This window comes from Enhydra lutris, unplaced genomic scaffold (genome assembly GCF_002288905.1).
Source record: "Enhydra lutris kenyoni isolate GAN:26980312 unplaced genomic scaffold, ASM228890v2 scaffoldscaffold35, whole genome shotgun sequence".
In the NCBI taxonomy this organism is placed as follows: Eukaryota; Metazoa; Chordata; class Mammalia; order Carnivora; family Mustelidae; genus Enhydra; species Enhydra lutris.
Window position 1 is genome coordinate 4,184,878 of NW_019154119.1, and position 27,237 is coordinate 4,212,114.

General features: G+C 39.1%; 1 protein-coding gene across 3 annotated transcripts in view; it reads left to right on the forward strand.

Moving 5' to 3' along the window:
• Positions 1 to 27,237, forward strand: part of LOC111154052 (intersectin 2) — a 110,299-nt gene that overhangs the window by 10,525 nt on the left and 72,537 nt on the right. For 2 of the 3 annotated variants that reach the window (XM_022513411.1, XM_022513409.1), the window contains 12 exons: positions 480 to 643; positions 1,935 to 2,141; positions 2,291 to 2,390; positions 3,240 to 3,379; positions 10,132 to 10,195; positions 10,743 to 10,880; positions 11,336 to 11,421; positions 12,124 to 12,386; positions 13,444 to 13,593; positions 16,966 to 17,106; positions 18,113 to 18,200; positions 22,523 to 22,662. In XM_022513411.1, coding sequence (XP_022369119.1) covers positions 480 to 643; positions 1,935 to 2,141; positions 2,291 to 2,390; positions 3,240 to 3,379; positions 10,132 to 10,195; positions 10,743 to 10,880; positions 11,336 to 11,421; positions 12,124 to 12,386; positions 13,444 to 13,593; positions 16,966 to 17,106; positions 18,113 to 18,200; positions 22,523 to 22,662 — 1,681 coding nt within the window. Of the gene's footprint in view, positions 1 to 479; positions 644 to 1,934; positions 2,142 to 2,290; positions 2,391 to 3,239; positions 3,380 to 10,131; positions 10,196 to 10,742; positions 10,881 to 11,335; positions 11,422 to 12,123; positions 12,387 to 13,443; positions 13,594 to 16,965; positions 17,107 to 18,112; positions 18,201 to 22,522; positions 22,663 to 23,628; positions 23,710 to 27,237 lie in introns of all 3 variants that reach the window. The other variant, XM_022513410.1, reaches the window with a different exon arrangement.

The following is a 27,237-nucleotide window of genomic DNA, read 5'->3' on the forward strand; positions in this document are numbered from 1 at the left end:
CTGATGCCCAACTGACTGAGCCACCCAGGCTCCCTAGAGTTTTGTTTTTCAGTGCATTTACAAGAAATGTCAACCGCTACCCCATCTTTCTTTCCACTTGGAATATTCCCACGCCTGGTAGAGTACTGGACACATAGCAAGCTTTCAATAAATATTTGAGCAAATTAATAAATTAAATTTAGAATGATTATACTCCTGAGTAATTTCTTTCTGTCCACACTAGTGGAATTCATCCCAAAGGTCTCATAGATTCTCTTTACATGGATTCTGTGTAGATGGGCAGTATTTCATTAGATGCGATCTTTGGTCACTTCTTAATTTACAGGTTTTAGCTTTTTGGATTTTATTTGCTTAATTTTATATATGTGGTTATTAAGTGATGATCTGTATGTGAATGTTATGTCATTGTTTCTATTTTATTATCCTAAAAAATAATGCTAGCACTACATACTAATCTGCCTACTTCATAATCCTTTTAGGGCTTTATCAGATCTGAACAAGGATGGGAAGATGGATCAGCAAGAGTTCTCCATAGCAATGAAACTCATCAAGCTAAAGCTGCAGGGCCAACAGTTGCCCGTGGTCCTCCCTCCTATTATGAAACAACCTCCTATGTTCTCTCCATTAATTTCTGCTCGTTTCGGTGTGTATTTATTAATTGAATTGGCTGCATTTAATAGTTAAACTTGATCCCTATACATAATATTTAGGGATTAGAAAAGGGTTTGTTAGCATAAAACAATAATCCTCAGACTCCAGGTTAATTGTGTCTGAGATAAGATGTTAAACTCGCTGTCATAGCAGGGGTGTCCTTGTGTCCCAGTTTTCCAGGGACCGTTCTGATTTATGCCTGTTGTCCTGGCCTCAAGTCTGGTTAGTGTTCCCTTTCACAATTCCCAGTTGGATGATAAAGTATCTGACCTCCCCCCCTAGTTAGAGCTGATCTTAAATACTATTCTTAGTTTCCTCTCTACTCCGAATGAGTCACACAAAAAATGTGAACAATTTTAAACTCACTTAGATGGTTTAAGTTGGGAGGTGATTTAAAATTATTCCTAAGTAGAAATTTTTTTTAATTTAAAGGTTAATTACCCAGCTAAATTTATGGCTAAAAGTTGCAGACTTTGTGCTCATTAATTTATATATTCATCAGAGAGAATCTGTTTTCTGTTAATTTTGATTAGCCAATTTTTTATTAATTATATATAAGAAGCACTCATTGGTATGGAACATTCAGTTAGATTCTGTGAATCTACATGTTAGATCTTAAAATACTAAATTCTTTCACTATTGCAGTGAGCTCTGGAGATAAAGACCAGATCACTGTGTGACCATACTTACATAGAGTGTACCTAGTAATCTAGTTAGTAACTGAATAAAAGTCATCATTTTATTCTTTTTAAAGAATTGTCCTTAAATCCATGGATGTATTACTTACAAGAAAAGTGAAATATGTGGCATACTTCCTTCTCACAAATAATGCATATACATAAATGGGTCTTCTAACGTATCTAGTAACTATCCTTTTGGGGGGGGGGGACATTGGGGGAATGTGTATGTGTGTATGTGTTAGTTGAGTAACTTAACAGCACTATATTATCCTTACACAAAACCCCACATTTAATCTGGTAATGCAGTCTCTCTTTGAGAGTACTAATATTTAATTGGAAAAGGTTCCTTAGCTTTCATCATATGCTTTTAACTTCTTAGAAGGCATTCCCATAGTTCACATAGGTCAGAATGTTGATATTAAAAGCAGTGGTGTACCTCCCTTGCTACTAAGTCAAAGCTGCTTTAGTGAACTTTTTAATTAGAAGACTAATTTGCCCATAGTGTCTCTGTAAATGTGGATTTGCTCACTGTACTGTCAGTTTGTTTTCTGTGTTTTATAGTCCATTGCTAGCACTGGGACATATGTTCTGTTTTGTCTCTAGGAATGGGAAGCATGCCCAATCTGTCCATTCCTCACTCATTGCCTCCAGTTGCACCTATGGCAACCCCCTTATCCTCTGCGACTTCAGGGACCACCCTTCCTCCCTTAATGATGCCTGCTCCCCTAGTGCCTTCTGTTAGCACATCATCACTACCAAATGGAACCGCTGGCCTCATTCAGCCTTTATCCATTCCTTATTCTTCTTCAAGTAAGTACTTCTAGCTAATGAGTGAGAAACTGTCAAAGAAAGAAACTGGGACACTTGTATCCCAGTAAATATAGATTTCCTTTATACTTTGTGAAATTGTTTAGCATGAACCATTTTCTTTCTTCATTTTTCCCCTCCCCCTTTTTTAGCATTGCCTCATACGTCATCTTACAGTCTCATGATGGGAGGACTCGGCGGCGGTGCTAGTTTACAGAAAGCCCAGTCTCTGATTGATCTAGGATCTAGTAGGTATGAAGGCTTAAAACCTCCAACTTTTAATGCTTTCAGTAAGGAGTATCTACAAGCGACTTTTTTTTTTTTTTGCAAGCTCTGAACTTACACAGATTTTAACTTTACAATAGCGAAATGTAAAATTTAAGGTAAATTTACTACTTATAACTCACATAAAATAATTTTTTATTTTTAGGATTAGTACATGTGTGGAAAAATGTTTCACATAAACCAAAAATGTTCTGTTTTTAATTAGTTAAGTTTTTGCCCAAAATTATATACTTTCTGTATATGTTTCTCAAAAAGTTTCATAATTATGGTATATCATTAATTTTTTCTTGAGCAAATTCTGCTGATTGAATATCTTTTAAATTTTAGAGAACACAAAGGCTTCAGTATTCATTCACCATACCTCATATAAATCATAATAACATTCTTCAAAGCAGTGTAGCAAGAGTGTTAGCTTTAACTGAAAATAAGGGTCTTGGGTATCCCAGCTTAGCTGCTCACTGAATGTATGACCTTGTTTTTCATAACATCACTGAGCCATAGTTTGCCCATCAAAAAGGCAGGGACAGTAATACCTTTTACATTTGTCATGGGGATAAGAAATAGTATTCATAAAGGTCCTAGCACAACACAGGGCCTTGCACATAGTACGTTCTTGGTATACGGTAGTTCTGTACTTCATATGGTATTTGCTTTCCTAAGAATGGGGTTAAATTATTTAAAACTTTAAAATATCAAACACAAAAGCAATTACTATTGTACTATAGAAGGTATGATTCTTAATGTTTCTGCCTTATAAGGTTTAACTAAATGTATTTTATTTAGTAATATAAAGATTTTAAATAAATTTTGTTACAGCTCAACTTCCTCAACTGCTTCACTATCAGGGAACTCGCCCAAGACTGGGACCTCAGAGTGGGCAGTTCCTCAGCCTTCAAGATTAAAATATCGACAAAAATTTAATAGTCTTGACAAAAGTATGAGTGGATACCTCTCAGGTAAGTGACATTCAGTGCTTAAGAATATGAGAGAGTTAAAGTTTTTTATATGAATTTCTACTGAAGAACATTTGAGTTTATACTTTGTAGCTTATCTAAAATTTTAACATCCAAAAAGTTTAGCAGCATTTGGTAAATACAGATTATTTTAAGTAGTGTGAGAGCTCAAAGATGGATACAACTTGACTAATTTGTTCGAAGTTCTTACAATGAAGTTGAGCACACAGGTAAACCCCCAGCTTTTTGGAAAAAAGACCTCTCCCTTCAGAAGATTAAGTGTCACGCTTCAGTGCAGTGAAAGGAGAACCTCCTATGACAAGCTCCAGTGTGTGGGACTTAACCTCAGCTTTTTCCCTGCGGGTCCTCTTCCTCCTTGGGTCTTTCTATGCTTACCCTTACTAAAACCTCTGTGAGCACTGTCCACCCTTGAATGTTCCAACCAAGAGGTGCCCGTAAGACTTGACCTCAGGTGGGGTGCCTGGGTGGCTCAGTTGGTTGTGCGTCTGCCTTCGGCTCAGGTCACGATCTCAGGGTTCTGGGTTCAAGCCCCACATTGGGCTCCCTGATCAGCAGGGAGTCTGCTTCTACCTCTCCCTCTGCCTCTCCTCCCCACTCATGCTCTGTCTCTCTTGCTCACTCTCAAATAAATAAAATCTTTAAAAAAAAAAAAAAAAAAAAAAAAAGACTTGACCTCAGGTCCCTACAGAACATTTGAGTCCATCTCGAGCACTATCCAAACTTTTCTCTTTTTTTCTTTTTCTTTTTTTTTGGAGCTTTGATTTGTATTATTGCCGAGTAGGAATAAAAATTTGTACCAGGCAAGTAGAATGTGACAAGGAGGTGAAGTGATTAAACAAGAAACATTTATGGAGCAGCCTGCTGGAAGAGAAAAGAATGAACCGGGTTGAGCATAATACTCTGGTACTTCTGTCCTCTCCAAAGACTAGAGGAAGCAAACTTTTCTAATACAGGATAGTGAAGGGGATATAAACAGATGGTAGTAGGCCAAGGAGAGTTCCCGCCTTTTAACTGCCCCTCTCTCTCCACTCAGCAACTAATTTATAGTTTAGACAGAGTAATAAGTGTTTTAAAATATTAGAGCTTCAAAGTGCTTAGGGAAAATAGAGTGGGAGATACTAATACTAAAGAGATTAGATAAAACATCTTATAGGGAGGAAGCATTTCAGCTCCATCATGAAAGGAAGAGTTAGGGTTTGGACAGATAGAGATTGAAGGTGATAGCATTTGAGGGTGACAGAGAAGTCTTAAGAGCAAAAAGTACATGGTATGTTTGGAGAATATGTATGTATGGGATCTCTTAATTGTGCAGTGGGGCAAGGGAGCAAGAAGGCCTTGCAATTGATTGGGCAAGCAAAACTGTACGATGTTTTCTTTAAATTTACATCATAAATTTGTGATTAAAAACTTTAAAAAAGCAATGGGGCGCCTGGGTGGCTCAGTGGGTTAAGCCGCTGCCTTCGGCTCAGGTCATGATCTCAGGGTCCTGGGATCGAGTCCCGCATCGGGCTCTCTGCTCGGCAGGGAGCCTGCTTCCCTCTCTCTCTCTCTCTCTGCCTGCCTCTCTGTCTACTTGTGATCTCTCTCTGTCAAATAAATAAATAAAATCTTTAAAAAAAAAAAAAAAACTTTAAAAAAGCAAGATGGGGGTGATCAGGCCTTGGGCTGGACAGCTCCTTTCTGTACACTTAGCACTGTCCACCGCACTTGCGTCTAAGGTCATGTGTGTCAGATTCACTAGAAACTGAAGGGGGGAGAAAAGGGCAAGGCAGTCATGCACACAAAATTCAGGACAGCAGTTCCCTCTCCTGAAGGAGGTATGGAGATAAAGTCGTGGAACATAGCTTCAAAGCATTTAGTAATAATCTAGTGTTAAGTTTGGGTGGTAGGTTCAGGCATGTCTTTGTATCATACTTCATAACCTATAATTTGTTATTTTATATGTATCAAATAGTACAAAGTTACTTTTTTCTGTGATTTTATTAAATTACTTGATATAAGATATATTTTAAAGTCATGCTTTTTTTTTTTTTTTAAAGATTTTTTATTTATTTATTTGACAGAGAGAGAAATCACAAGTAGGCAGAAGTAGGCAGAGAGGCAGGCAGACAGAGAGGGAGAAGCAGGCTTCCTGCTGGGCAGAGAGCCCGATGTGGGGCTCGATCCCAAGACCCCGGGATCATGACCTGAGCCGAAGGCAGAGGCTTAACCCACTGAGCCACCCAGGTGCCCCTTTTTTTAACATTTTAACATCTCTGAAATTAAGGACGTGTTACCATCAGTGGTGTCTTAGCACTGTCATGGTTTTGTTGGCAGTGTTTTTTTTTTTTTCTTTCTTACTGTTACATAAAATAATGATATATCTTATAATTGATGGCATCTTAGATTCTGTGAAATATGATATTTAACACACTTAAGATTCATGAAAAGTCACAACTCCCATTTTTTTGAAAAAATGAACTTTGGGCCCTATATTTTACATTAAAAAGTGGACTAAAAAGACATGTACAAAAATGTTCATAATTTCATTCAAAACATCCAAAAAATGTGGATATTTAATATTGTGTTGATAATAACACAATATAAATAATGTGGATATTATTTATAAATAATATTAAATTACTTTAATAAATAAATAATATTAAATATTTCTGTAACACAACATTTCACAGCAAAAAGATGAGTGAATTCCTGATACATACAACAACATGGATAATGTATTGAATGAAGGAAGCTTGACTCAAAGGGTCCACACTATTTAATACATTTAGATGAAGCTGAGCAACTGGAAACCTGATGGATGGTGATAGAAATCAGAATATTATAGTTACTCTGTTGGGAAAGGACCATGCACAAACCTTCCGAGGTGCTAAAAACATTCTGTATGTTGATAAGGATGTTGGTTGCATATGTACATACCTGTGTAAAAATTCATCAAGCAGTACACTTAAGATTAGTACACTTTATGTATGTACTAAAAACATACAATAAAAACAAAGGTGGAATATGAAGGTCAATGGAAAGTCACCTGTGAAGAATTAGTCCCCTAATGTTACTTTATTTGTATATGCCACATTATATGAAGGTCATATATTGAGTTGTTTGCAGAGAGTATTATCCTGATACCTACGAGAATGAAGCTATATATTCATTGTTAAGGGAAAGTTGTTTTTATTGTTATTTTTGTTTTTATTTTTTAAAGACTTTATTTATTTATGTAACAGATAGAGATCACAAGTAGGCAGAGAGGCAGGCAGAGAGAGAGAGGAGGAGGAAGCAGGCTCCCCGGCTGAGCAGAGAGCCTGATGCGGGGCTCGATCCCAGGACCATGACCTGAGCCAAAGGCAGAGGCTTTAACCCACTGAGCCACCCAGGCGCCCCTGTTTTTGTTTTTTTTTTTTTTAAATAGGTGTTTCTTGTGTCTTGAAACTGAGCATGAGCCCCAGGTATATGAGGCTGGGACTGTCCTAGACTTACATGTTATGCTTTGTTCAGTGAGTGTAGCATTCCGTGGTCTAATTTTCTTTCTCTTCTTCTTCTCCTTCCCTTCCCCCTTAACTCTTGTGATTTTTTTAGATTAATTCACTGACTCGTAGTTGCTGAGTCACATATCTTCTGGGCCCTCTGTAACACACTGAAATGCACAGGGTTGGGGGAGATATGGTCCATATCTTTGAGGAGTCCATAATATATAGGTCACATAATCATAATATTTGATTAGTGGTTTAAAAGTGCTGTGATTGGGGTGCCTGTGTGGCTCAGTTGGTTAAGCATCTAACTTTTGATTTCCGCTCAGGTCATGATCTTGCTGTCATGAGACTGAGTCCCACTTTGGGCTTCATGCTCAGCAGGGATCCTGCTTGTCCCTCTCCTTTTTTTTTTTTTTTTAAGATTTTATTTATTTATTTGACAGAGATCACAAGTAGGCAGAGAGGCAGGCAGAGAGAGAGGAGGAAGCAGGCTCCCCGCTGAGCAGAGAGCCCAATGCTGGGCTGGATCCCAGGACCCTAAGATCATGACCTGAGCCGAAGGCAGAGGCTTTAACCCACTGAGCCACCCAGGTGCCCCTGTCCCTCTCCTTCTACTCCTCCCCCTGCTCATTTGTTCACTCTCTCTCAAATAAATACATAAAATCTTTTTTAAAAATAAATAAAAAAATAAAAGTGCTGTGATTAATAAAGATGAGAAAGTGATTAGTGCTGTGAGGATATGAAAGAGCTTCAGGGAAGGGATGACATCTGAGTTGGACCTTATAGGATGAGTAGTCCACCAGGTAGAGAAGGAGGAACTAGTATTATAGTACAGGCACAGGGAATATGATATCAAAAGGATTGGCCGACCAACAGTGTAGATGTTCAAGTGAGCTTTTCTTATTAGAGTACTCTGCTGGCTCTCTATAGCCCTTTGTACGATTTATACCTGGCACATTTAAGCCTTCCACCAGTAGGCTTTTAACCATTTACATTCCTTCCTTCCTTCCTCCTGTTTGCTCTGTTGCCCAGTGCTAAGGGATCTATGTTCAGTTGTCTTTGACTAAAAGCTGAAACATTAGTTGCTAGACCTTTTTTTCAGGTTTGAAATAACCTTCCATTTCTCTTTATTAGAAAAGTCCTCCTTATAAACGAAACAAGATGGGATCGGGAGGGAGACAAACCATAAGAGACTCTTAATCTCACAAAACAAACTGAGGGTTGCGGGGGGGCGTAGGGAGAGGGTGATTGGGTTATGGACATTGGGGAAGGTATGTGCTACGGTGAGTGCTATGAAGTATGTAAATCTGGCGATTCACAAATCTGTACCCCTGGGGCTAATAATACATTATATGTTAATAAAAACAACCAAAAAAAAGAAGAGTCTTCTTTTTAACACAAAGACCTCCTCAAATCTCACTTATGTGAAATCTACTGAGGACTAATTATTTGGGAGATGGTATGAGCTATTTGCATTGTTTTTTCCTTACGTGATTTCTGTTAAAAGACCAGATTTTTTTAAGACTGAGATTTTAAAGTTACATAATATAAACGTCCAGTTGCATGTTATAATTTATGGTGTATTTATGTCTGTTCCGTATGGTATATATAGCTTTGATTACCCAGATCTCATGTTCAAAGCTCAGTGAAACAGTGGGTTAGCAGCATTCAGGCTGGCTCTGCAGTGGGAGCTGAGGAAGAGTTGGTGGATGTACTGTTTTCTGTGCAGTTGTTTGGATGGTTCTCAGCTCAGGCTGAACCCCGAGTAGAGCCTGACTCCCAGTACTCATGGCTCAGTCGTCACCTGGGAGTGGGAGGTGCAACACCTGCGTTACTGACTAGGAGACCTGCCCTGGAGAAGCCATGTCATTTTATCCACGGTCAGAAAGCCCCGCACTTGGCCATCAGGAGTGAATGCTCCTGTGAATCAGATCTGAATGGATTCCTGGGATTTCTGTGTGACCATCATTCTGACATGAAAATGCAGGGCAGGAAGCCTGTTACAGAAACATATTTTTGATGACTGAGGGAGAGAAAAGAAGTTAGAACAGTTTATTACAGATCATAAGCATTCAGTGAATGCTGTTATTACTCTCGGACTCTATCCCATAAGTCCCCACTGCACCTTAGAGAACTTTGGATTACAACTTTATTCATCACTTTAGCAAATATTTATTGAGCATTTATGTACCTGGCAATGGGTACAATTGTTAGTGAATAAGGCAGTCAAGGTTTTTGTCCATAGGACTTAGTATGATAGCGGAAACAGACAATAAACAGGTAAATAGGAAGATAAATGTTACATTACAGATTGTGATATGAGTTATGAAAGAAATAAGCAAGAAATATATTAGATCATAGGGCAGACAGAGAAGACATTTCTGAGAAGGTGGCATTAAATTGGGACTTTCAGGGTGAGGACCCAGACATGCAGTGATGTCAAATTTTAGAACTTGATGTTGGATATGGGTGTACACGAGGGGGAGGGATCAAGGGTGACTTTCTGCTTTCTGGCTGGAGACCCTGGTGGGACAGTGATGTCACCCAGAGCAAGGGGGAGGCTGAAGGTAAATTGTTTGGGTGAAAAGGGCTGTGAATGGGGATTGAGAGAGTCATTTTGTATGTATTTGGTTTGAGATGCCTGTGAAATACTTCAGCAGGTTTTTCAGTTGGGTATAGAAACCTAAACCTAAAGCAGAGGTTTGGGCTGGGATGTACATTTGCAAATTATCTAGGTGCTATTTAAAGTCACAAAAATGAATGTGAACACACAGAGAGAACAGAGTGCCCAAAACAGAGCCTTGGGGAATGCCAGCATTTACAGGTTGCTTGGAAAAGAGAAAGTAGAGAGAGAGGAAAGATCAGACAGAGATGAGAAAGTCTGAAGATGCTAAGAAAGCAGTGCGTAGAGGTGCACAGGGAGCACGAGGAGGCCCAAGAGCTCAGCCTCCAGCAATTTCTGTGCCAGAGCTAGGACCTTTGTGCTGGTCAGTGGTGTGTACTTGCTATTTTCTGAAAGGACATGGGGGAACACTTGAGTTACTAATTCTTGATTTTAAATTCCTTGGGGGCAAGGGTCTTGATTACTGTGTTTTGATTACTCCCCAATGCTCAGCAGCTGGCACATGGTAAAACCTTTTTAATGTCAAAAGTTTCCAGGATAGCAGCAGTATTATTTTATGGAATACAGTCATTTCAGTTTGCTTGACTTTGAGGAGGCTAAAGAATTTTCTTTCTTTTTTCTGCTTTTTCCCACTCAATCAGGTTTTCAAGCTAGAAATGCTCTTCTTCAGTCAAATCTTTCCCAAACTCAGCTAGCTACTATTTGGTGAGTTTGTCCATTGATCATGATTTTTAACTATACATCCTCTGTTGTTGGAAAAATACTCTTTCTGTCAAAGTTTGTGACTCAAAGATGTTCCATAAAAGCAGCCATTTGAAGCCTGATGCAACCCTAAAAGCCAATAAAATTGTACAAATTGTTATTTTTTGGCAATGTAACATTTAATTATTTTGCAAGTAAAACTGGTTTGCCTTTTCATAATGGCATTTGTGGAGAATTAGAGAATGTCTCATTTATAATTTAGAGCTAAATGTGATTTGATAGGTGAATTATCCATGAAATGAGACAAGCCACCTTTTCAGAAGGAATGTTTCTTTTTCTGCTTCCAAATTTCTCCCCTCCCTTGTGTGATAGAACAGTGAACGGTAAAAATAAGCTCAGTTTTCCATGTATATTTATATTTCACTGAAGTATGTTAACCCAACTGTTTATTGTAATTATTGTTATTTTGAAATTAAATATTGAACTCTTTTGAAAATACTTCACTCTAAGTAGACTGTTTATAAGCTGTGAACATTCACATTTCCTTTAGGACCCTGGCTGACATTGATGGTGACGGACAGCTGAGAGCTGAAGAGTTCATCCTTGCGATGCACCTCACTGACATGGCCAAAGCCGGACAACCGTTACCACTGACGTTGCCTCCTGAGCTTGTCCCTCCGTCTTTCAGGTGGGCGCCTCTTGAGGTGAAGAGGCATGGTTTTGATTCCTGGGTAGACATGATGATTATGTTGCGATCTCCTGAGGCCTCTGCTCTAGTTTAGTGGGAAGTTAAACATTGACACTGACATTTGATTTTGGTATTTAATGAGTTACACCAGCAAGGAGTAGAAATAGGTGTGTTTCCACCGTATTATAGATAAGGAAACTGGCAGCTACAGATTAAGAACACAATTGCTCACGGACAGCAGTCAGCTAAACCATGATGTGAATCCAAGCCTCTCTGGCTAGACAGTCCGTATCCTGCCATACATCATAACTCTAGACCATATTGCACTCTAAGTGTCTTTAATACTGCATTCTAAATATTCAGTGGCTCTAGTCATTGGTAGTACAGCTGTATATACAGTCTAGAAATCTCCGGATTGTGTGGTGCTAAATTCATTTGTTGTCTTCTTTTCTTAGGGGAGGAAAGCAAATTGATTCTATTAATGGAACTCTGCCTTCATATCAGAAAATTCAAGAAGAGGAACCTCAGAAAAAATTACCAGGTAACATTGAATGTCTAAGTTGTATGTTTACAGTGGGTTCTCTTAAATTTTACCTTGAGTTGTAAACAAGTATTTAGTATGTTACATTCTTAATATTTTATATGCTATAAGAGAAAACTATTCAACAAAAGGGTTAGATTCCGACATCAATAAACTGAAGATAGTAAAAAGTGAGAAGTATATTTAGGAAGAAGAGACAGTGTATGTGTTTGGCAAGAGTCTTTGTATTAGACATCCTAGTTAAAATGTTCCTCCCACTTTAGGAAAAATCACTACAGCAAGCTTTGTGATGAAATCTTCAGCTGTAAAGAAAAGTTTAAATATTGGTTGAAAAAGTACATATGTAGATATTTTAAAGTATTAAAAAGTTAATGAACTATATCAAATAAAAAAAGTATATAGCCGTATAACTTTTATTTATCCTAAGAAAATACTGAGAAAATAGTTAGTATTTATATTGGCAGGAATAGCAAAATTATTTCTCTCTCAGATGGATTCAAACTTAGAAATTTGTTTTCCAAAAATGAATCCTCTTAGACAAAAGTAAATATTTTACTGTTTACATTTGAGTTAAAACTATCCTTAGGGGAAGTATCCACAGAGTAACAGCACTCAAATGATCACGAGCCATGAGGATGTTGAAACTGGAGTCCACATTTTTGGGCTGTTCATGTGAGAGTGCTTACAACATGTTTTATTTAGTTACTTTTGAGGACAAGCGGAAGGCCAACTACGAGCGAGGAAACGTGGAGTTGGAGAAGCGACGCCAAGCGCTGATGGAGCAGCAGCAGAGGGAGGCAGAACGGAAGGCCCAGAAAGAAAAGGAAGAGTGGGAGCGCAAACAGAGAGAATTGCAGGAGCAAGAATGGAAGAAGCAACTTGAATTAGAAAAACGCTTGGAGAAGCAGAGGGAACTGGAAAGACAGAGGGAGGAAGAAAGGAGAAAAGAGATAGAAAGACGAGAGGTTGTTTTTAACTTATTTTGTTTCCTCAGAAAATGATTATATTTAATAAGTGACTTTATTCCATTTGATTTAAAAATGGGTATTTTTGTTGTGTCTCTTTCTCTGCATCATTCATTCTTACTTATCGTCTCCATCTCTGAGCCTTCCTTCCCTTGCGGAGGGGAAGAGGGCCCTTGCTTGTGAAGGGTTTTCAGGGCCAGTACCTGGTGGAGGAGGCCTGTCTGCAGGTGATAAGTCATTCACAGGAGGACTGATCGCAGAGCTGAGTTGAGTGAGGAGCTGAGGTTAGTGAGCCAGAGGAAGGAGTCCGTCCAGGCAGGGCATGAACAGAAGTAAGCTTGGGATCCAGAGGAAGAGGCCACGGAATTGGAGCCCCAGAAAGCTGAGACTGGGGAGTCCGGAGGAGAAGCACAAGGGTGGGCTTTTACAGGTCCTTGGGATAAATGCTGTTTTGTGGTGTCCCTAGGAGGACTGGCTTTGTTTTAAGGGGCTTGGGATGGAGCACAGAAATTATAATAACACTGAAGTAATGTCAGGAGAAGGGTCTTTCTTCCCTGATACCAGAATAAAGGTATAATTATTCTTATTAACACTTCTATTTCTGAGATTGTCTTTTTATTTAAGAAAAAGTAACTACAAATAAGAAGATGGTCCCATGAAACAGTCAAAAAGTCTGATGGGTGATGTTGCTTTTGTGGAAGTCCGTAGGTTAGGCCTGCTGCTAAAACTGGGTTTGCCCAGTTTCCTAACTTAGACGCTGAAGCTCACTAAATGCCAAACGCTGCCTCACCTCTTTGTCCTCCCATCACTTTTTGAATGAGGCAAAATTGTTAATTTAAAAATTAATTCACTGGGGCGCCTGGGTGGCTCAGTGGGTTAAAGCCTCTGCCTTCAGCTCAGGTCATGATCCTAGAGTTCTGGGATGGAGCTCCGCATCTGGCTCTCTGCTCAGCGGGGCTTCCTCCTCTCTCTCTCTGCCTGCTTCTCTGCCTGCTTGTGATCTCTGTCTGTCAAATAAGTAAATAAAATCTTTTTTAAAAAAATTCATTATTTTCAGGCAGCAAAACAGGAACTAGAAAGACAACGTCGTATAGAATGGGAGAGGATTCGTCGACAGGAGCTTCTCAATCAAAGGAATAGAGAACAGGAAGAAATTGTCAGGTTAAACTCTAAAAAGAAGAGTCTTCATCTCGAGTTGGAAGCACTGGTATGCCTGAGGTTTGAGTGAAATTGCTCTGAATGATGCTAGAGTTACCTGTTGAAAATCATTGTTCTTTTTTTTTTTCTTAAGATTTTATTTACTTATTTGAGAGAGAGAGTGAGAGAGAGAGAAAGAGCAGCCAGAAGCAGGGAGTGGGGAGCAGGGGGAGAGAGGGGGAGAAGGAGATTCCTTGCTGGCTTAGTCCCAGGACTCTGGGATCATAACCTGAACTGAATGCAGACACTTAACTGACTGAGCCACCCAGGCGTCCCTGTCATTGCTTTTTAAACCCACCTCATGAATACATTATGTTTTCATGGGATTGAATAGTCATGGTTTCATGTGTGCTTCTTAACAGTCTGGACAATATAGTTTACCAGAACAGTGACTCAGAGTGCTGAGAGTTACATTGTGGTCTCAGTGCAGAAGCTCCCAAACTGTTTATTCCTGGGCAAGGCGTCCCTTCTCTGTGTGTTGCTTTGGCCATCTGTAAAATAAAGAGTTGTGTCAGTTTGGTAAAAAAAATTTTTTTTTTAGTTTAGTAATTTTCAGTTTTGAAGTTGATGTCTAGAAGTGGTCTGCAGAGGGGTGACCAGCAGTGGGAGGGGGGAAGCCAAGGCAGCAGGGCAGTGCTCCCTTCTCCCCAGCACTTCGCATCACTCGCAACACACAGGCTCCACAGTTACTTGCTTTGCTTTTCTTGGAGTTTTATCTGGATTTGCTTGGAAAAAAGGATTCTGCTAAAAAGAAAAAACGATTTGAAGCTCCTGATCTAAACGATCTCTTAGGACTTCTTCCAGTTCTGCCGAACTGTGGTTTTTAGCTAATATTGGCCAGTATGCTTACCAGATTTTACACTTTAGATGTCAGAGAGTCAAGTTGTTTAAAAGGCTTTGTTGCAAATAAATAAATAAATAAATGGCTTTGCTGCAAATGCAAGGTGAGAAGATAGAAAGGGTATAGGTTTAACCCTAGATTCTAACAGCCTGACCTGATAGTGTAATAGGATTTTGAAAAAAATACATGTGTAGCCATGTTGTAGATTCAAGCTTAGATCTTTTTTAATTGGATTCTAACATTTTATTTGGTTTCTGACTTGAAATTAAAATTTTTAAAAATCACAACATTTGTGGCCATAAAGGTGCTATCTTATGCCTTCAAATGGATAAGAAAGCATATCACAATTATTATTCATGCCACAGTACTACAGAACAGGCCTAAAAATCCTTAACTTGTGTAGTTACTTGGATTTCTGTCTGAACCATTATTTTAACTATGTTTTTCCTTAAAAGTATAAAAGGGTACCTTATGATTGATTGTTTTTCCCCCAAGAACCTGGATTGCATACCAAGCAGTAACATAGATTAATGTGAAGAGTCTGGAAGGTCCAGAGCCTGCACCTGCTGAAGATAGGAACATGAACGCTAGGGTAGACATTGCATATTCCTTTTAGCATGTGTGTTTCTCAAATATAAAACTAACTTTTCAGTAAAAACTTTAATTATCAGTGATTTTTAAGCTTCATTTCTCCTCCTCACCTTGCTGTATTAGCTAGGGCTACCATAACGAAATACCACAGACTGGGGGGCTTAAACAAAAGAAATTAATTTTCTCACAGTTCTGGAGTCTGGAGTCCAAGATCAGGATGTCAGCAGGTTTGGTTACTTCTGAGACCTCTCTCCTTGGCTTGCAGATGCTGCCTTCTTGTTGTTTTCCTTACACGGTCCCTCCTCTGCCTGCGCATCTCTGGTGTCTGTTTTATGTCCAGATTTTCTCATGCCATAAGTCAGGTTATATTAGGGCGCATCCATATGACCTTATTTAACCTTATGATCTCTTTAAAGACCCTGTTTCCAAATAACAGTCACATTCTGGGTCCTGGAGATTAAGACTTCAACATACAAATTTTGGGGAGATACACTTCAGCCCATAACACCTCACCCTTCTCCTTAGTCTCCATTAAGAATCTCTGCTAGACCAATGTCTACAATAGCCAAACTATGGAAAGAACCTAGATGTCCATCAACAGACGAATGGATAAAGAAGATGTGGTATATATACACAATGGAATACTATGTAGCCATCAAAAGAAATGAAATCTTGCCATTTGCGATGACGTGGATGGAACTAGAGGGTATCATGTTTAGCGAAATAAGTCAATCGGAGAAAGACAACTATCATATGATCTCCCTGATATGAGGGAGAGGAGATGCAACATGGGGGATTAAGGGGGTAGGAGAAGAGTAAATGAAACAAGATGGGATTGGGAGGGAGACAAACCATAAGTGACTCTTAATCTCACAAAACAAACTGAGGGTTGATGGGGGGAGGAGTTTGGGAGGGGAGGGTGGGGTTATGGACATTAGGGAGGGTATGTGCTCTGGTGAGTGCTGTGAAGTGTGTAAACCTGGCGATTCACAGACCTGTACCCCTGGGGATAAAAATATATTGTATGTTTATAAAAAATAAAATTTAATAAAATTTAATTTAAAAAAAAAAGAATCTCTGCTAGTTTGGGGGGCACCTGGGTGGCTCAGTCGTTAAGCGTCTGCCTTCAGCTCAGGTCATCATCCCAGGGTCATAGGATCGAGCCCCACATCAGGCTCCCTGCTTGGCAGAAGGGCTGCTTCTCCCTCTCCCACTTCCTCTTCCTCTGTTTCCTCTCTCACTGTCTCTCTCTGTGTCAGATAAATAAATAAAATCTTAAAAAAAAAAAAGAATCTCTGCTAGTTTGGGTTCTTTTTTTCTCCCTACTTCTCAGAGAAGAGGAAAGGAATATTTGGTGTAGGAGAAGAGAATTGTGGCCAAAAAGGCCCTCCTGGACCCTGTTTAATTAGAGGAAATTAGATGGCAACGTGGAGAGTAGAAATTTCAGAAGCTTAAAGGAGACCGTGCCGAAAGTCGCATGTAGATGTTTATCTCTCTTCATTATTCTTTGAGACTACCTCTATTTTAATATTATAAATTAATGCCTCATTGCTGGATTCAGAAAAAACTCAGCATGCTATGTTTGTGCTTGGTCATATTAGCATCTGGGCTCTTACGCTCTGAGAATGGTATATTTCCTGCTAATAATAACTCTGTCCGGAATTAACAGATACAACCTTAGAACGCATTCCACTTAGTTGTATTTACTTACTTTTAGGTAGGCTCCCTGCCCAATGTGGAGCTCGAATGCTCCACCTCCAGATTAAAAGTCATATGCTCTACTGACTAAGCCAGCCAGGTGCCCTCCCCGACTTAGTTTTAGATATTTATCTAGACTGAGTATAAATGATAAATGACATTTAAAAGTTAAAATGAGAATATAATTCTTCTGATAGGAGCTTTTTCTATTAGTGTTTTAAGTCACCCTATGTTTATATGCTCTTCCTATAGAATGGCAAACATCAGCAGATCTCAGGCAGACTTCAAGATGTCCGACTCCGAAAACAAACTCAAAAGACTGAGCTAGAAGTTCTAGATAAGCAATGTGACCTGGAAATCATGGAAATCAAGCAACTGCAACAAGAACTTCAGGTTAGTCCCTTGCTGCTGAATTGTGCATAAATGTGAGCAGTTGTTAATAATTCTTCCTAATAGAATAGTTTTCATTTTGGGGTGATGAACCCCTCTGGGTCTCTGATAGACTTCATTCCTAGAAGGATGTAAATATATACACCATCTTGTATATAATATCAGGAAGCTCATATGCCCTCTAAGACTCTACTAGACATCTGGTTAAATTCTGCTTAATATTTGTACATAAATGGATGCCTTTCACTTTGACTTTTAAGTCTTTAATAAATATATAAATATACCTCTACATTAAACTTAAGTTTATTGCTACTACTTTTAGGAAATTTTGACTTAATGTTATTCTTTCACAGTTGCAGTGAAGAGTGTTAAATGTGTGTCCCTCAGGGACCTCGTCATCTTCTTTACCTGTGCAGTAAGGTCTAGCTCAGTTATCGTGGTTTAGAATAAGGACCCTGGGAGCATTCTGCATCTTTAGAGTCCTCTTAACCAAATTTCTGCTTCTGTATGGACTAGCAATTAATTAACGAAGTGTTCTTACTGTGTCACAGCTGGTACAGACAGAGGCCAGATAACATTTCCTGTCTGATTTAAACCTGCTTCCCTAATTCCTGAGTCTCTAATTTCTCTTCGATATTCATTCTGGGGTGTCATGACCTGCTTACAAATACCATTTAGTGCAGATAGCAAAGGCACCTCTCACCTTGTACCTGCGGACATCCATCAGTACACTGAAAATTGTAAGACTTCTAGACACACGCCATTAACAAAGATTTTCCTCACCACCTTTACTCCAGCCAGTCATTCATAAATGGATGTATGTTTAAATATTTGTATTTTAAATCATGCATAATTCCATTTTAATTTATTCGTAAATTGTAGGCGGTTTACAGCTTCATATATTCCTATACTAAGTTTTAAGAGTGATTAAATCATGTTTTTAAGTCTTCAAAAAATGCTCAGACAACATGACAGAATTTTAATCAGGTACTACTTTTTTTTTAATAAGGATTATCAAAATAAGCTTATCTATTTGGTACCTGAGAAGCAGTTACTAAATGAAAGAATTAAGAACATGCAACTCGGTAACACACCTGGTAAGTCTCTAAGGTTTGTTTTACCTCTTTTATTTTCTGAATGACCGTACCAGTCATACTCTGTTACTTATTAAAATAACATTATTCTGTTATACATAGCATTTCTTTTCTGTAGTTAAAAATTTCAAAATAATGTGAAAAAAAAATCACAGATGTTAGAGCATCTTTAACAATAAAAAGTAAATAAGTCAATTGGAGAAAGACAATTAGCTTATGATCTCACTGATATGAGGAATTTGAAAAACAAGACAGAGGATCATAGGGGAAGGGAGGGAAAAATGAAACGAGATGAAACCAGAAAGGGAGACAAATCATGAGAGACTCAATCTCAGGAAACAAACGGAGGGCTGCTGGAGGGGAGGGAGGTGGGAGAGATGGGGTGGCTGAGTGATGGACATTAGGGAGGGTATGTGCTATGATGAGAAAAAAAACCTTATAAATAAATAAGAATGAAATAAGTAGTCATTGTGGTATGCCTTCCTATCTTCATAACATATGTTTCAAATATCAGTCAAATAAAATGTTAGACTACAGTTAAATAAGATCTAGGTTTGGCTCTAACACAAGACTGTATGTACATTCTGGCAAAATCCTACACTAATGGAAAGAACTTTCAGGAAATTCTACCATGGGACCAAGCCTGTGAAATTCTGGGTGATAGTGTATAGCAGTATTAGACCTAAGCAGAATGGAACGCTCTTCCCAGACCTTTCATATCACCTAACTGATTCATATAAAGACTTTTACTGGCTTGGCCCGCTGACACCTTTGGAGCAAAATAGTCCAAGGCAATTTGTGGAATGTCACATTTTTCTTGACCCAAGGTCCAACCAGGATACTGAAAAAAAGATCTCTATGTTGGATAGCATGCCAGTAACAACATAACAGAAGAAAGGTTTACTTAAAGAAAGGTAAATCTGCAAATACCATGTTAGAACTGACTGAAGTATTCTAAATGTCTCCCTTTGAGTATCTGTCAGTCTTTCCATTCTGGGGCTCTTTCTTATACTTCTGGCTCTTTAGGAAGTCCAATAAACAACATCCCTCATCTTTGCCCAAGTTCTGAACGAATAGAGAAATAAGGCAAAGGAGCAAGACATATGAGAGACCAAAATATTGCCTCATTTTTGGTAAAGCTGATATTGGACAGCCTGGCTTACCTGTGAGTGGGACAGTCACCCCTGTAAAAACTGGGTGTACAACAAAGTAGAACAGGTTTCCTGTGGGCAGTTCAGTCTCAAGAACACGAGGGACTGGAAGGGTCTAGGCTGTGTATGCCCAAGTCCTTAATCGTGAGCCCACCAGTTACTGAAGGGGTAGAAAGAAGTTGAGAATGGTGTCCTAGTGAAGGGCCCTTCACTTGGAAGAAATACCTAGCATAGAGAATTTTACTTTTGTGAACTGTTCCTGCTGTGTCTCCCACCTTCCACTGAAACAGTCTGTCCACGTCTCTTCTCAGACCATCTTCCTTCCACGTAATTGTTTTCTTGGCTGTTCGAAGCATATCAGCCCCTACCTCAGCCCTCCACAGGCATTCCAGAGGCTGGATGAGCAGCCCTCCTGATCTGTGCAGTCACAGAGAGCATAGCATCACTCTCGTTGTTGCAGTATTTGGACTGTGAATGGAATGTGGACTGTGTCTTATTGGAGACCTGGTAGAGCTAGTCTTTCTTACAGAATGCGATCCACCTGTTAGTACAGTTATTGGTTCAAAACAGGAAGCTTTTGTTTGCAGTTTTCAAAGCACCCTGTATCCCTTAGATTCCTCTCTGCATCCCTGTTGCCGCTGAAGATTACCAACCATGGCCAAGCACCATGCTGGGCAGTTTTCATGAACTGTGTCTTTTAATTTTTACAATAGTCCGGTGAAGTAGGTATTGTTATTCACCTTGTGTAGCTCAGCAAAGCTGAGGCTCAGAGAGATTAAGTGGTTGCCCAAGGTGGTACAATAGTCGTTCTCAAATTCTTGTCTCAGTCTGAAGCCCACTTACCACCACATTACCTCTCTGGATTTTCAGTTTGCTCATAGATATGATCTGTTCAAATCCAGTGTTGAAACATCCATTATCCGTGATGCTCATTTTGAAGAGTACTAGGAGTGTAAATTAACTGATTTTTTCCACAGTGCTTGTCTCCTAACTGAAATAGACTCTGAACTACTTGAGACTAGGACCCATGCCTTGTCCTTCTTTTTCCCCTGCTATTGAACCTAGTACAGTGCCTTGCACATAGCGGAGGTGTAATTTCTTGAGAAAATATTTGTTGAAATACTGGAAAGCTACAAGATAATTATAAGAGAATTTAGCAAGATGTCTGGATAAAAAGCATGTAAAAATCAGCAACTTTTACTGTATATCAAAAGCACTTAGAGGGGCGCCTGGGTGGCTCAATGGGTTAAGCCGCTGCCTTCGGCTCAGGTCATGATCCCGGGGTCCTGGGATCGAGCCCCGCATAGGGCTCTCTGCTCAGCAGGGAGCCTGCTTCCTCTTCTCTCTCTGCCTGCCTCGCTGCCTGCTTGTGTGACCTCTCTCTGTCAAATAAATAAATAAAATCTTTAAAAAAAAAAAAAAAGCACTTAGAAAATATCATGAACAGGGGTGCCTGGGTGGCTCAGTGGGTTAAAGCCTCTGCCTTCGGCTCGGGTCATGATCCCAGGGGCTTCCTGCTCGGTGGGGAGCCTGCTTCCTCCTCTCTCTCTGCCTGCCTCTCTGCCTACTTGTGATCTCTCTCTGTCAAATAAATAAAATCTTTAAAAAAAGAAAATATCATGAACAAAGGTCTCATTTACATTAGGATTCTCATTATTATGTATAAAGAAATGTGTAGCTGTAAAATTTTACATGGATTAGTAGATTCCTGGATAAGTAGCTACATGTTATGTTCCTGACTCAGGAACGCTGATATAGCTCAGCGTTGTAAAGATGTTATTCTCTACTACTTTGTCCCGTACATTCAGTTCCATTCAGGTTTCTTTAAATGAAACCTGGCAAGATAATTCACAGATTCATCTAGAAGAGAACATGCAAGATTAGGCAAGACTTGAAAAAGAATGACATTGGTGGGGAGAGCACACTAGCTCTACCAGGTATCAAAACATGTTAGGACCCCTGAAAGAAATAGTACATTTTATGTTAATTAATTGAATTTAAATTTTAAAAAATTTAAAAAAACATGTTAGGAAAGCTCTAGTCCCTAAAGTAGAGTATTATTGATCGGAAAGGAAACACAGAATGATGGAACTAAATATATGTCTTATCGTACTCTAAATTGTGAGATTTGGTAAGTTTGGCCTTTAATACCAATGGGGGAAGGATGGGCTTCCAAATAAGTGATCTGGGGGACAGGTGACTCTCTGAAAGGGAGGTAGGAAAGCTCTTTACATCAGCCCATGTACATAAATAAATTCTTGGTAAGCTAAGAGGCTAAACATAAAAAAATACGTCTAGAAAAAAATGTTATAAAAACAAAGGAAAACCTTTTTATAATCTCACTGTCGGAAACATTTCTTCAAATAATCCCTAGAGCTATGAGGGAAAATATTACAGATTCGATGATACAAAAATGAACTTTTTCATAATGAAAGACATCGATAAACAGCGCAGCATTGGAACTACAGTACAACAAGAATTTATAGCTGCTGCAGATCAGAAATAAAGACAACCCAACAGGAAGAAAAAAGGCAGTGGATGGGGTGAGACAATCCAAGAGGGTGGCCAGTGAGCCTATAAATAGGTGTTGATTTGATTTCAGTTGTTATAAAGGAAATACAAATTAAAATAACAATAAGGTTTCTTTTTTTGCCCATTGGAGAAAATGACAAAAGGTTGATAATATCCAGTGTTGATGAGGGTGTGCAGAAACAGGTACTTTGGTGTCATTTTATATTCGTGTTCCTTTTTGGAAAGACGGTTTGGCAGTTTTTGTCAAAATTTAAAGTGCTCAAATCATTTTACATGGCAGTTCATTCACCTCCTAGCCATGTAGAATACTTGCACGTGTGCTTTCAAATACCTGGACGAGGGTATTTATTGCAGCATTTCCGTGTAAATAGTAGGAAATTAGAAACAACCCAATGGCAGTCCAAAAGGGAATAGTTACATAAGTTATGAAATAGCCATCATGTAGACAACCATGGAGTAATTTTAAATTTATACATCTTTTTTTTCCAGTGTTACTGCAATATAATTGGCATACACCACTGTGCAAGTTTAAGGTGGCGTCATAGGAGTTTGACTTAGATATATTGTGAGAGTAAAAGTCAATCACCAGTAGTAACAGTAGAATTTCTGCCAAATGTAAACTATCTGATGTTTGTATTTCAGATTTAGGGATTGGTTTGCTTCATAAAAAATCATTGGAAAAGGAAGAATTATGCCAAAGACTTAAAGAACAATTAGACGCTCTTGAAAAAGAAACTGCATCTAAGCTATCCGAAATGGATTCATTTAACAATCAACTAAAGGTATTTATCTTCCATAATATTCATTTTTAGTTAGCTGCCTTCTTACCTTCCTTGTTTTGATTTAGTGGAATGAGTAACTAAAGCTACTTTTGTTATATGTAGTATATTTGCATAATTTTTCTCATAATTTGAGCTATACCAGGGTTAGAAGATTGCTTTTGATGTTCTCTGTAGATACTATAAACATGGTTAAGTAATGAAACCAATCATTTACCATGGTTTCCAGTTCTTGACTGTTTTTATTGGTATCTGTACATGTTAAGAATAAGTGCCTTTATCAGTATAGAAAGTTGATCTCAGGCAACATGATCTTAGGCAAAATTCTAAGATGGTAGATATGGAAAATTATTTAAAATAGTTGTAATGGTAGAGGCTTTTATAACATACTAAATTCTTTCATTTGTTTCTTTGTTATAATGTAATTAACCTTTATGAAGTAATGCAATAATCAGTGAAATCCAAAGCATAATCTGGCACTCTGAACTTTGCATGAAGAGTAAGTTCATGATCTATTATTTGCTGCATTGGCAGAGCAGATGTCCAAAACACCTACTGCGCGCTTACCGTTCTGTGCAGTACTAGTTGTATACGGAAGCCATACCTCTGAAAGAAGTATTAAAAGGTAAAAACCAGACTGATGGCACATCATTCCCATTTGGGAATAGTCACAGCTCTCTATCTCTTCATATGACTTTTGCTGACTTATTTAGAGTAATACTCCACCACCTATAGAGTGAACATTATAAAGAAAAGAGATCATGGTGGCCTCAGTTCTGGAGGGGAAATTTTGGGTGAATAATGTTAATATTGCATTTTATATGAGCATAAATTCTATAGAAAACATTTTAAAGAAAACCAAATAATTTTTTGCTGATGGACAAATAAGCCAGCCAAGTTATCGTCCCTACATAATTTTTAAAAATCTGTACATAGTTTAATTGGCTTTTTATCTGCCTTATCTTACAGTGTGGGAATATGGATGACTCTGTTCTGCAGTGCCTTTTGTCTCTGCTAAGCTGTCTCAACAACCTCTTCCTCTTACTTAAGGTTATTTTCTAATATCTAGCTCCTTTTCTTTTGAGTTACTTTACTGTTTTCTTTTCTTAAAAACTAGACTATTCTTTGCATTTATCTGAGTGTCTTTGTTTGAAATAACATACACAATTTGGACCTTTTTTCTTTCTGTTTGCTTGAATAGCCTTCTGCTGTCTAACTGCCTGTTTGAGTCTAATGCCAGAAATTTGTGGGGTTGCCCAGAGTAACCTGTCTCATAAGGAACTCCAGACACTTAGAAATAACTACTGATTTCCCTGTAACATCCCTGTGCTTTGGGTTAACTGCTGGGATGATTACTGATTCAATTTAAAAGAAAGCAAGGGAATGGGAGATTAAAGCATTTACCCATATCACTGAAAATCATTATTTAAAATAAAACGTATTTGTTCTGAAATGTAGGGCAAGGTTATGTCATGTATATATACCAGGCTGCTTCCTGATACTGCTATAAGGAAAAATCGTAGCCAATAACGGAGCGGCAGCTTTAGTTATGTCTAGTTAGCAGGCTTCATGTTTAGACTGCTTGCACTTCAGATAAAAAATGTTCAAATCATATGCAAAAATAAATAGCTCACTTTGTCATTTTAGCAGAGTATTTCAAATACTCAATGAATTTCTGTTTTAATATAGTTTAAAGAAAGGTGCTTTGCATTTAGCTCTTCTTGGCCCTAGATTTTGACTGTGCATTCTGCATCAGTAGGGCAGTTGCATATGTATGTATATGCCTTTGTACATAGTGAAGACAAGAACATGATAAGTGGAACTCACGTGTTTAAGCAAAGGTGGCGCAAATTGGAAAGATGGTGTCAGCCTTTCCTTTATGGTTGTAGCGTGAATGGCCAGCTTATCTGGTCTTAAAACTTGTGCCATAGGTTGCATTAAAAATTTCACCCTACATTTCTTCACCTACAAAATGAGGTTTGATGATGACTTGTGGGCTGTACTCACACACGTAAGTCTGATTATTTCAGTTAGCATTTGATTCTCCACAGGCCAGCAGATTATTCTTATCTCTTGTTTTACTTTCTTCCTTATGCTTCCTGCCTTCCAGCCCTTCGCTGCTTGTTGATACTTTCATCAGAGGCAATTTAGGATTAAAACTAAGAGGGGATGAGAGTGGCCAGGAGAGTGTATTGTCCCAGAAAGCAAGAAAAGAGGCCTCTGAGAGTTATCACTGCTAAGCGCTGCAGAGCAGTCAGCGTAGTCCTGAAAAATATCCATGGAATTGTCCGTGAGACCTTTGAAGACCATACTGAAAGGGCCATTTTAGTTAAGTGAGAAGCTGAACTGCAGCAGATAGGAATGAATGGGAGTTAAGGAAGGGCTGAGTGAATGTGAACACCTTGAGGAGGAAAGTGCAAAGAAAACGTGAGGTCAAAGGAAAACCGTGTGTGTGTGTGTGTGTGTGTGTGTGTGTGTGTGTGTGTGTGTGTGTAAGAAAGACTTGAAGGATAAAGGATACAAAGTTTCAGTTAGGAAAGATGGATAAGTTCTGGGATGTGATGTACAACATGGTGACTCTAGTTATCAATATCGTGTTGGATGCTTGAGATTTGCTAAGATAGAGAAAACGGTTAAAATACGTGAGGTAGATATGTTCATTGACACAGTTTTGGTGATCATTTCCCATTGTGTACTAATATCGAAACATCAAGTTGTATACCTTAAACATACACAATTTTTATTTGTCAGTTTTATCTCAAGAAAGCTGGGGAGAAAATAATCAGGACCACCCTTGGAGGTGGTATCAGCTTTCTGTGAGGCAAATGCTTACATGGGGAAGAGATTCGGTTGGGGCTGAGGAATGGAAATGGAGAGAACAGAGCTGGTGAGGTAACTGACCGAGTCTGTCTTAATGGTGATTTCCTGGCCAAGCCGAATGTCTTGTTGCTGAATTCCCAGCACCTGTAGGAGTACATGGTAGGTTAAGGGTGGCAGTAAATACTTGTGGAGTGAATGAAGGGTTTTGAATGTTCTCAAAAAAATATGCAGCATTTTAGGATTGATAAATGGAGTTGATAAAAAAAAGGTAGAAAAGAATTTGTCAGAAAACATGTATTCCACATTCTAGGAACACTTGTGACTCCGTGTATTTTTTTCTGTTAAGTAAAGGCTATTTTTTTAAATGCAAAAAAAGGGGGCACCTGAGTGGCTCAGTCAGTTAACCATCTGCCTTTGGCTCAGGTCATGATCCTGGAGTCCTGCATTGGAGGCCCTAGTTGAGCTCCCTGCTCAGGAGGGGAGCCTGCTTCTCCCTCTTCTGCTACCCCTGCTTGTGCTGTCTTGCACTCTCTCTCTTTCTGAAATAAATAAACAAAATGGGGCACCTGGGTGGCTCAGCAGGTTAAAGCCTCTGCCTTCGGCTTAGGTCATGATCCCAGGGTCCTGGGATCGAGCCCCGGGTCGGGCTCTCTGCTCAGCAGGGAGCCTGCTTCCTCCTCTCTCTCTCTCTCTCTCTCTGCCTGCCTCTCTGCCTACTTGTGATCTCTGTCAAATAAATAAAATCTTTAAAAAATAAAAAAATAAAAAATAAAAAAATAAACAAAATCTTTAAGACACACACACACACACACAAACTTGAAGGAGACAGAAGGGAAGGAGAGGAAGGAAGAGAGAGCTTCAGGTTGAATATATAAGGTGGTCGTTGTTGCTAGAGTCCAAGGGAAGCAGATTGAGATATAATCCAGAGCATAGATTTAAGGGTTAGGTAAAAAGTCTTTGGGTGTAACTTATGGAGGAAAGATGAGTGTGAATGCAGCTAAATTTGCTTGTGGAGAGTAGGACGCTGACAGCTCGAAGACTTAAAATCAGAAGCAAGTTGAACCATTACAAGGAATCTTCCTGGGTAGTTGAGGACATGGAATAAGTTCAACCAGGCTAGAAGTTGGGTGCAGATGCAGGAAGTTGTATTGATTTTTGAGATGGAAAGATGAGGGAGTTCCAGTCTGGTGGTTTAATGAGGCAAGATTATTAGCTGGTAGTGAGAAGAATGGATGCAAGATTAGGGAGTTTAGGGAACTCCCAAATTCCCGGATTAGGGAAGATTAGGCAGTTCTGTTTCAGGAGAGAGAAGTAGGCATGAAATAGACATTGCAGTGGGGGTAAAGTGTTTATGCTTAGTAGAGGAAGACAGTACGTGTGCTGAGCAATGTTGAATGCCTGTGTGAAGTTGGAGGTTATGAATATAAATTGAAAGCAGGGACGCCTGGGTGGCTCAGTTGGTTGGGCCACTGCTTTCGGCTCAGGTCATGATCCCAGGGTCCTGGGATCGAGTCCTGCATTGGGCTCCTTGCTCAGCAGGGAGCCTGCTTCTCTCTCTACCTCTGCCTGCTGCTCCCCCCTCCTCATGCGTGTGCTCACTCGCTCTCTCTCTCTCTCTCTGACAAATAAATAAATAAAATCTTAAAAAAATAAATTGAAAGCAGCATGCCTAATTGTATGATTTTTCCCCACCAAAGTTCAGCTGCTTAGATAAAAACACAAAGAAGGGTGAAGCAGAGTCATAGGTTTACACAGGTG